Genomic DNA, 11,003 nt, shown 5'->3' with positions numbered 1-11,003 from the left:
TGTCAAGGAACTGCCTCCTCCCTGCAGTTCAGACCAACCACACGGGAGGGCTCTTCTGCCATGGGATGAGCTGAGAACACTTAATGTCCTTTCTGTCCAGCCTCTTTTCAAGGAAGAAAACAAGGCCCTCTAAAAGTGCTGTGTCTACACACAATTACAAAAAATTAGATTAGAAAATTAGAACTCTATCTCAGAGATCTGACAGGTAAACGGGATGAGCTGAGAACACTTAATGTCCTTTCTGTCCAGCCTCTTTTCAAGGAAGAAAACAAGGCCCTCTAAAAGTGCTGTGTCTAGACACAATTACAAAAAATTAGATTAGAAAATTAGAACTCTATCTCAGAGATCTGACAGGTAAAAAAGCACTTTTTCATGTATAGACTTAAAGGAAGGCAGATAATTATAGGATGTCCAGGGTAGTCCTCCCAACGCCATGTCCAGGCTTGTGAGGAGGAAATGGATAAAGAGATCATTGATGACTTCACAGTTTGGGGACATATCATGGCCTGAAATAATAGGATGTCCAGGGTAGTCCTCCCAACGCCATGTCCAGGCTTGTGAGAAGGAAATGGATAAAGAGATCATTGATGACTTCACAGTTTGGGGACATATCATGGCCTGAAATCCAGTCTGTTGCCAAGAGGAGGCTGCAGGGAGCCACAGTAAGGCTGGAGGCAAGGTAGGGAAGGTGTCTGGATCCACAGAATGTCGGGCTACCCCTATCTCCTTTCCTTGCAGATACAAGGAAATGTCTAGCAGCAAATACATGAGCACAGACGAAGGACATTGAGAGCATTTTCCAACAAAAAAAACTTTATTCATTTTTTTTTTCATACAACTCCTTCCAAAGTTACTTCCTCGTCACTTCCCACTAAGGACCATCTGCAACCTAGCCAGTCTGACCTCCCTGTCCATGCTCGCCACTTTCGCAGAACAACAAAACAACAACATTGGGCTGAGGCTGATTCTCCACTGGCGAGCAGCAAGAGTGAAATCTACTCTGGGGACTGGCATGTGGGGGAGGATGATCCTACTGGCTACGATGTTGTTTCTTCCTTCTGCCCATGACAAAACTGTCACGCCGCCTTTTACGAGGCTGTGCGGGTTGAACCACTCCCATAGCCAGGGGTTTCTCCCCAGAAACCCTGAGTTGAGCTCCTGGGTGGGGTCTCTTTTCAGCAGGGCCTGGACCTCCAACTAGAACTTGCTTCCCAGACTTGGCAATAGGAAACTGAGGTTGCCCAAGGCCTCTTGTCTCAGTAGAGAGGGTGTGAGATGCTCTGGGGATGCCCCGGCCTCCCGCAGCATGTTGAGGACCCAGAGGAAGCCCCCTCGGAGACAGGCTAAGTTTAGAGGCCAAGAGGGAGGCAAAGTTGGAGAGTTCCTCATCTTCCTCCTCCTCCTCTTCTTTCTCCTTTCCTTTGGTCCCATCTGCTGAGCTCTGTGTTTCTCTAACAGGAGAAGTTTGTCTCAGAACTGAGGCATCACTGGTGCCCCATCTTGGGGAAGTGCTTCCAAGGCCCTGGTGAGGAGATGTTGATTTGGGTGTCCCCAGTGTGTAAGACTCTTGATCCCCTTGTAAAGGAGCAAGGTCTTTAGGCTTGGATAGATCAGTATCCTCCCTGCCCTCTCCTTGGGGGTCATAAGAATTAAAATTTGGTGGGTGGGTATCCTCACTGACCCCTAGATGGAGGTCAAGGTCATTTCTAACATCTAGTATGTTGACATGTTCTATGGTTTCCAACAGAGGAGAATAATTGCTTCTGCTCCCTGCCTCTTGGCTGGCCTCTGAGAAGGAGGCACCCTGGGTCCCCAAGATAAGTAGACTGCCTTGGCATGTGGGCAGGAGGGTTTCTTTGGAAGACCCCAGTGTTGAAGCACCAATTCTGCTTTCCCGCAATGGGGAGCAACCTTCAGCCCACACATCACTGGGGTCCCGTATGGTCTCAGGACTCTGTTCTCTATTTTCTTTGGGCCTCAAGTTCGGAGTGTTGGCCCTCAGATGTCCTGGCAAGCTGCAGTAGTTTCTCTTTTCTAGGGTGGCTGTGGTATCTGTGCCTCTACAGGGAATCCCACTGCTCCCCACAGCCCCAGGTGCTATGGTTTCTCCAGGACCCATGGAAATGTTGCTTCTGGAGCCCAGTGCCTGGCAGCCTCTCTGGTGCTCAGTTATATATTCCCCATCTTGGAAGCGCTCTATGACCTCTTCAATTTGTAAAGGCAACTCCAAGCCTACAGCAGCTATTTCACTGCTCAGCCAAAGTCCTGGGCTGAGAGAGGCCCCGTCCCCATACCTGGCTGCTCCAGGGGAAAGGATCTGATCATAACTCTGAGCCATGGGAGGCCCTCTGTCATCTCCCCACATGGCTCCTGAAGAGCCTTCCGGGGACACTGTTAAAGGCTCCTTCCCTGAAGGAAGCACTCCAGGACTCCCCATCTGTTGTTCTGTCTGCAACCCCAGGACCTGCTTTTCTAACCCCTGTCCTTGCAGAGGAGCCAGTTCTGCAAGTACAGCGTCCAAACTGGGAGTTCTCTCAATCTGGAGGCTTTTCTGCCAGCAAAGGGGCAGACTCTCTGAAGTCCTATCAGCCACCAGGTGGTGCCCAGGGGACCCAGCCCCTCCCAGGTGGCCATCCTGATATGGAGATGTCTGGTTTATAACCTTTCCAGACCCTCTTCTCTCAATACCCGTGGGTCCCTGAGTTCTCTGTGGAGCTGCAAGTTGTAGCTGCAAGTCCCAGCTGCTGCAGGATGACAGAGTGTTCTCACCCCTGTACATCACCCTTGGGCCATCCAGGGCATGCTCCTCCACACGATGCCCTTCTCTTGCCCGCTTCCCTGGAGAAGCAGCCTTTCCAAGGCAAACAGCAGCCCCAACCCTGCAAGGCCCAGGTGAGGGCCGAATCCGCCCACCCCCATCTTCATCCTCATCAGAAACAGAAGGACTTGAGTCTGATTGAGCTCCACAGCAACCTGGAGACGCCTCCACATCCTCCTCCTTTTCCAAGGCCAGGAGTCGCTTCTGGATCAGCTGGAAGAGAGTGAACAAATACCGGTTCCAACCATGGTTGTGAGAAGTGGCTGAGTGAGTGGAAGGAGATGGTGTTTGGGCATGGCAGGGCAGGCAAGTAAGTGGCTTAAATGATGGTATCAAGACAGATACTGTGGCTACTTCCTGCCTTCTGCCTTATTCCCATGCTTTGAGCCCTTACACTCTTATTAACTGTGTTTCTACATTTCTCCCCCTACTGATTCTGCACCTGAAGCCCAATCCTGAAGCTGTTCATCTCTAGAGCCATATCATCCAAGACAGTGTAGGGTTAGATAAAATCATGCTAGCTTCTTGTTCTGATATCCCTATATCCCAGGTTTACTTGGGCAAGAGTGAGTCCTTCTTCTTGCTCCAGCTCCTCAATTAAGGCCAAGGGATCCCTCTGTTGTTCTGGGGACAGCAGATCTGCCAGAAATTGAGGGTGAATGACAGCCTCCACCTGAGGAACAGAAGGAAAAGTGATGTGAGTGCTTGACAGGAGATCACCTGTGAACCAAGGGACTCTAGAGAAGCCGTGAGCCCCCCAATCCCCACTCCCACCCCCAGGGTTGTTATAAACCATGATCACCACCAGCTACCCACATTCACATGTATGCATGCACACACATTTCTCAGTTAAAGAACAGAGCCCAGTTCCTACTTCCTTGAGCAAAACCCCAGATCATTGGTTCCACGGAGTGCCTGCCCCCAGGAGCCCACCTTGGAGACAAAGACCTCCTGAGAACACAGTTCATCGATGTAGCTCAAGAGACCTGGATCTGGGTACATCCCTTCCTCCACCTGCTGCTGCTCTTCCTCTTCCCATTTTCCATCTGACTCCCCAATGGCCAAGTGACTCCCCACCAGCCCTTCCATGATGTCAGTATACTCTTTCACAGCTTCTGGTGGGATCTCCTTGGGTGTCTCAGGAACTAGAGGCCTCTGGGATTTGCGCTGTCGCCGGCGTGGGGCCCGAGCCTTGGAGGCTGGCTTTTTCGGAATGTACACTAAGTGAAAAGATGGAAAGGAGATGGTAAGTGGCATAGTAGCTATGGCCTCTATCTCCCAAGCCTGTAAGGGCAGCAATCTGAGTACACTGGAAGGTTCTAGGCTGGATCTAGCCAACGTAAAAAAGTACAAGCCATGGGAGAAGATTTAGGAGCCAGAGGGTCTAAGAGAATCACTGTATGAGGAATCTTGGACTCTTTGAAATTCTAAGAACCCACCCAATCAGCCCCTGCTTCTTAGGCAGATGAGGTAGTATGTGCCTCATTTAAAGTCTAGGTGAGAGAGTAGTTAACTTGACCAAGATCAATACCTAGTTCAGGACAAAGGGAACCTGAGTAACCAGCCTCCTATTGGGGTGTTCTGTTTGGAACTTGAAATGCCACTCCCTGAGGGAAAGTGGCAGAAGGGAGAACAATGCCCTCCCTAATCTGTGACTAGTTTCTGTATGTCTCCCTCTGAGCCTTTGGCCTACAGCTCTTTTTGGAATTGGGTAGCCTCACCTGGCTGCTGGCAAACCGTAGGGGCTGGGGGCCCTGGAGAATCAAGTATCAAAGGGGCTGCAGGAGACAGGCCCTGGGACCCATTCATCTGCTGTGCATTCTGCATCTGCTCCTCGGCCTCAAACTCCATGAACCTGCAGAAGGTGAGGAAGTCACAGGCACTTCTGAGACGGAGACATCAGGAACTTAGACACCAGGCAGCAGCCAAGCATGGCTGAGAAAGGAAGTGCCCTCATCTGGGCAAAGTCCTGCCTAAAGTCACCCAGGAGGGAGCTATTCACAGGTGGCCTAATAATAGTTCTGGGGAAACCTCACAAGGTCAACACATAGTCCCTTTACCACAGCTGTCACTTAGAAAGCTGGTTAAGAAAATGAATGACCTAGAGCTTGTAAACTTCTCCAAGACAGAGCCATGGCTTTCACTTCTTTTCCATATCTATCTCACCCAGCTTTACAGATCGTACAGGGCAATACTTAATACAGCTTTGTTGATTTCAGTCAGGCCTATGTAACAGCCTGGTGGGACCCTACAAGTGGGTCCCTCCTCAAGGCCTCATCTGCCCCTGCCTACAACCATAAAGAAGGGCTGAATTCCTGAAGCAGGACCCGAGGTTGCAATTTAAGAGCAGTTCCCACAAGGAGGCAGTGCTAAGACCCTGGAGCCCGAGGCTGGGACTGGAGCCTTGAAGGGGTAAATAAATCTAGGAAGCATGGGTCCGGCAGATTTGGGGGAGAAAATGGAAGCTAAGCTTGGGTGAAAACATTCATCCTCCTCAGTTATTTTTTTCCACCAAGGAAATTATGAGCAAATAGGAAATAAGAGCCAGGAGACCACTCTGGGCACCCAGGACCCTAGCTTCCCCAGCTCTTCCAGAACCAGTCTCCCTGGGATAAGGGGAAAAGGGATTTCCTGTGCCACTATTTCCAAAGGAGGGGTGGTCCCAAGAGAAAAGAATCTGCCTAGTAGGGCTGACATCCTCATGACTAGGTCCCTTCAGCATGGAATTTTTACACCGATTGGGCTCTAGTCCTATCCTAAGACTTTAAATATCAAGGTTCCTATATAGATTCAAGATCTGGAGATGGGGGAGCTTCCAAGAGGAAACTGGCTAGGAAGACCCAAGAGTCAAGGTAATGGAAGAAGCAGTGAGAATCCAGGAGACCCTATCTTAATCTGCACACCCCCTCTTGACATCCCTTTTAATAATCATCCAGACAAAAGCCTCTCTTCACTGCCCCTACTATTCTCGGCCACACAGCCTCCCTTGGGAGAATGAGGGTTCACTGGACTCACTTTTCTGCCATCTCATAAAAGATCATCCGGTCAAAGTTGCTGGTGTGCTCCCACTCCTGCACGGCCCTTGGCAGTCCCTCCTCCAGGGTCATACTGGGCTTCAGCCGGGCCAGGGAACGAAGCACTGGGCTAAAATCCCCATAGGGTAAGTGATGTTGTAAAAGTGTGTACTATCCACCTGTCCCAATACCCACCTCAATACATATCCCCCGCTCCTCATCAAACTTAATGTACCCCTCAGTCCCTGTCATGTCCCACTTCTGATGAAAATTACAGACTCCCAACCTCCCATCCATTCATTTACCATATTTGCCTCCCTTCCCATTGAAATTTGCGAATTTCACACAAAGTCAAACAGATGATTCTTCTGCCCATCTTCTGAAATCAACTACAGCAACTACCCCTGATTCTCACGGTGCTATCCTCAAATAAGTATTAGGAAGAAATCATTTGTTTTACTAAATGAATGAGATTCACTATAAAGTAGGCTTAATCCTGCTCAGGGGCTCTTGCATTTTAAAAAAAAGGCATTCGCTAACCCAAATGAATCTCTAATTAAAGGCTGTGTGGTGTTTTCATTTACTGGTTTTTCAGAGTCTTTTTCTCCAGGGTACCCCCACAGACACGAAAATACCCATACTTGTCCTGCATTTTTGGAAGGCTCCTGAGCTCTTTCTGATTCAGAAGAAATCAAGAGCCTAAAGCTCTGGTTTCCCTTTGAGTCCTGAAACATTACTGTGCATCAGAATCACCTGGGGAAGCTTGTTATAAGCATGGATTGCAGTGCCCCAGGATCCCAAGACTGAGTACTTTACCAGCTTCCCAGGTTGCAGAGGGTCTGGGCTGCACTTTGCAGGGGCCCCAGAGCATGGAAAGCAGGAGTAGGCCAGGACCAAAAGCAAATAGATCCCATGCAAACCTTGAGTGCCCATACTAGCTCCAAGAGAGAACTAGAGCTGTCTGGAGAAAGCAGGGAATCATTAACATGCTGTACATCTAGGACCTTAAGAGAGCCTGTTGATTCATTTGCTCCAGGGTCCGGGTAGACCGGGAGACTCCTTTAGGAGTTCAGCCACTGGAAGGGCATCCAGTAAATGTTCTTAAAGTACAGTAAAATGTGGTCTGTATTATGCAGTGGTTTACACAAAATGTTGAGGATACAGTGCAGTTGAGAGAGACAGTGGGCCTGGGTGGGAAGAAGAGAAAATTCCCCAGATAACGGATGACTCTGCTTTATAAACAAAACAGACAGCCCATGACCCCAGGCTCCTTGGTTAAACATACACTCACTGTTAAGGACATTTTGGCCTTTTGTGAGTTCTTTTCCTCTTCTAGATTGCCTTTTTATAATAACAATAATAATAAAACAGTTACCATTTAATGAAGCAGTCTTTGCATCAGGCACTCTGTCAAGCACTTCACCTATATTACTAGCTCACTTAACCTCAGCAACCCTCTAAGTTAGGGTTTTCTCTTTAGATGAGAAAACTGAGGGCAAGGATGTTCAATGTCCTGCCAAGGATCACAAATTTAGTGAGCGGTGGAGCCCTTGGCCACTAAGCATGCTCTACCACCACCCTATTTCAACTTGAACTCTGAATAAAATGGGGACAAGGGCAGTGAAGGGCAGCACATACAAAGTCCTTTGCCTGGCCTCGCACCATCCTCCCCCTCCCACAGGAAGGGTCAGGGCCCAGCACGCCTCATCTGGCTGGTTTGGACCGCTCCACTCAATGTCGGAAGCTACTGACAGAACAGGAGGACACTGGCCCCTGGAGTCAGAGACCTAAGTTCCAAATGCTGCTCCTCGCTTTATGACAGGAAACCTCTGAACTTCAGTCTGCTCATCTGTAAATGAGGATTACCATAAAAATGTTTGCCTGAACTCACAGGGTTGTGAGGATCCCTTGAAAGAAGACACCTGATAGCTTGCTATGAACTGGGGAATAGGTAAAGAGGCTAATTATTTTTATGATTTTCATTCGTATAGCATCACTATCACCTTAATGACCTGCCTTCAAGTATTCCTAAATAGTCTAAACTCCTATGTCCATCCCAAAGTCCTCCTTATTTAAAAGCCCTAGGATAATTAATCTCAGGTCTTCTTACTTACATAAGAAAGCAGGAAAGAGCTTCTGCATCAGGACTTTGGGATAGGTGTGTCCGGGCCAAGGCTTTGTAGCGCTGCCAGCGACGGAAGTTCTCATAAACACCATTGGAAGCATAGGAGAGGTCACCCAGTGAAGGCTTGGATTGGGTGGCTGCAGGACCTCCTTCCTCAGTTGTCCTGTGTGGCCCTGGCAAAGCCTTTTCCAGAGGCACAATGGGGGCGAGTTGGGCAGCTGGTGGCGGAACCTGAAGAGGAAGGCCTGGGGGACCCTCTTCGCTTACCCCTGCAGCCTTAGTGGGCAAAATGGTTTTCACGCTAGAGGACGTCACAAATTGAGGTGGAGGACCCTCAGGGCCCCCACAGAGAGTGCCTGAGGCAATCCAATTGAGGGCAGTCTGGGTAAGGATAAAATTCTGAGCTTGAGAGGACTCAGCTGGCCCCCCTTCTGTCTTGATTTTGACAATGACTTTGCCAGCCACAGCCCCACTGGGGCCAGGGCTCCCATCCCCTGTCACCAACAGTGGGCTGGGGAAAGCAGAGAGAACCAGAGGGTTGCCTGAAGAGAAAGCTGAAGGCATGGGAGGCTGTGGAGGTGGCTCCCAGGGTGGTTGGTCTGGAGGACCAGGAGCAGGTAGGGGAAAGGAGAGCGTAGTAAAAGGAGATAGGGCGGCACCAGGTCTCATGGTCATATCCGATCCCGGCAATGCAGGTGCTGTTGAGACAAAGAAGGAGGGAATGGAGTAGGAGAAAAGGAGACCAGAAGTTAGGCCATCTGAATTCCCCTATAGACCATCAAGACTTAGAGCACCGATTCTCAACAGGTTAAAGAGGGAATATGGATAGGGAACTCGGAAACTTTGCAAATGTTCTACCAAGTGATTTTGATGTCCCTTACTCCCAGTTGACATCAAGACTTAGAGCACCGATTCTCAACAGGTTAAAGAGGGAATATGGATATGGAACTCGGAAACTTTGCAAATGTTCTACCAAGTGATTTTGATGTCCCTTACTCCCAGTTGAGAATTACTGCTTTAGAGAAGTTGCTTCCTTTTCACCAAGACATGCAGACCTGTGCCTGCCAAAAAGAGACAAGCCCAAGCCCTCACTGCCTCTAAGAGCTTCTCTAAGAAAATTCCTAGCAGACCTCTCCTGCCAGCCCATAGGCTGTTTACTAAGACATGGAATAGGAATGACACTTTATTTGCAGGGAAAACAGCCCATGGCAGGCTCAGTGCAGTAAAGGAACCAGTCCAGGATAAGGTCTGACCCCTCTCAAGGCACCCTCAGGGCCCTTGAGAAGGAGGCAGTTTCAAAAAGATTATTGGCCTATTCCCTCCTCCTTTTCCTTTTCCTGTTGCTCCTTATAAATTTCCTCTTTCCTAACCTAAAACAACAGAAGAAGAAAGATGCTATCTACAAGCAAGAGCAAAGACTCTAGGATCCATGAAGCTCATACCCAATGACACATCCCACCCAGAACACATGTACATCTCTATTCCCACCTACTCCAAACAAGAGTTTCAAATCACGTCAACCCTGTTCCCAGCTGCCCTATGGCCCATTCACAGAAGTTGCTGTTCCCAGGAGAAGGTACGTGGATTAGATGTTTGGTTTCCAGAAATTTTGTTATATAACAGTCAGGAGTAACTAGAGGGTTAGATAAGGACCAGGAAACGGCTGAGGAGAGGGCCGTGTGGGGTGAGAAGTTTCCAGAGCTTTAAGTAACTGCTGGACATATTAAAATTTGGCGATGCAGACTGTCCATGGTCCTTCTGCTTGCAGCTCCTAATAGACATTCCGAGCCCACTGGGAACAAGGCTCTGAGCCGGGTGTTAAGGAAAAGACAACGAAGTCAGGAACGGAGTTCCTTCTGAGGAGAAGCTAAGAAGCTATGTAGACTCTAGTCAAGGAGACCAAGGATAAAAGTACACAAGTGTACTTAATCAGGACTGTGTCTCCTAGGACTTTTAATAATGATAATAATAATAATAGAACATCATCCACCAAATTTCATGCTTCTCTCCTCCCCCTCATACAAAGAATATTCCGCTGGCAAACTAGCAACATTCAGTTTCTGTTTTCTGACCATGGAATATGAGTAAACGCGGATTCAAACTCATCTTAATCACAGAGTAGACTGCCTGAGGTATGCCATGAAGTACTGAACACAAGGAGATGGGGTCTGGAGGGCCAGTCTCACAAAAGGTGCATCTCAGGGAAGCCCCAGCTCTCATCCCAGCACAAGTGCCCCATCTCCCCTGGCCCTGAGGAATCAAGAAAAACTCCTTCCTGAACTGAAAGACAACCCACCTCTGGGAATGGAAGGGCCATGAGGCTCTGAGCAGAGGCAGTTAAGGCATTCCGGCCTAGTTTTCGGGAGGTCACTTCTCTACAACAGATAACCCTACTGAACAGTTTTCCAGCTAAGTTCTTCCCCACCCGCCTCCACCCACTCCTCTGTCCTACCCTCCCAGCCCCCACTCCGCATCACCACCTCCCCGCAATGCAGGCTCCTGTTGCCTAAAGAAGGCACCGGAACTTAGGCCTTCCCCTTGAACTCCGTGCCACTCCTCCTACATATACCTCTGTACCCCGCCCCCCAACACATGCTGAAGTGGTCCCTCTTCCAGAGAATCAAGTTGCTAGCTGCCATCCATTCTCTGTATTCAGCATGTTTCCTCTGAGATGTCTTGATCCACCTCCAAGGAAGCCCTCTTCCTTCCCCAACCCCCAGTCTTAATGGTACAACCTCCTTCCCCAGCCTCCCCAAGTGTGAGGCCTTTGGTGGGGTCTAGTGTCTCACATCCCTTTAGGTCAGCCCAAAGAGCTTGTCCCCAGATGAAGCATCAAATTTGAATCCCCAAGGATGTGAGCAGGTGGCAGGACACTCGCTACCACTTTCAGACTTACCTCCATCTGAAGCCATCCTCTCAGGCTTGGGCACTAACTGGGCTGTCTGGAAGCCTCCAGAATGGGTAGTCAGGTACAGGATCCAAAGAGCAACCTGGTTCCTATAGATACACAGGGGTCCAAGGAACGGAGGGTAAAGATTGGATCAAA

At 49.2% G+C, this 11,003-nt stretch overlaps 1 protein-coding gene across 1 annotated transcript; it reads right to left on the bottom strand.

Annotated features, from left to right (window-relative positions):
• Positions 1-795: 795 nt before the first annotated feature.
• Positions 796-10,887, bottom strand: NUTM1 (NUT midline carcinoma, family member 1). The gene is made up of 7 exons (XM_008588354.1): positions 10,854-10,887; positions 7,947-8,655; positions 5,834-5,962; positions 4,540-4,673; positions 3,752-4,038; positions 3,375-3,491; positions 796-3,031 (listed from the first exon to the last, which is right to left on the bottom strand). Exons 1-7 carry the CDS (start codon positions 10,867-10,869, stop codon positions 1,031-1,033), a joined length of 3,393 nt encoding a protein of 1,130 aa, XP_008586576.1. The 5' UTR covers positions 10,870-10,887; the 3' UTR covers positions 796-1,030.
• Positions 10,888-11,003: the final 116 nt, after the last annotated feature.

Source organism: Galeopterus variegatus, unplaced genomic scaffold (genome assembly GCF_000696425.1).
Source record: "Galeopterus variegatus unplaced genomic scaffold, G_variegatus-3.0.2 Scaffold4786, whole genome shotgun sequence".
In the NCBI taxonomy this organism is placed as follows: Eukaryota; Metazoa; Chordata; class Mammalia; order Dermoptera; family Cynocephalidae; genus Galeopterus; species Galeopterus variegatus.
Note: the sequence above shows the minus strand (reverse complement) of the source record. Positions and strands in the feature narration are given on the sequence as shown.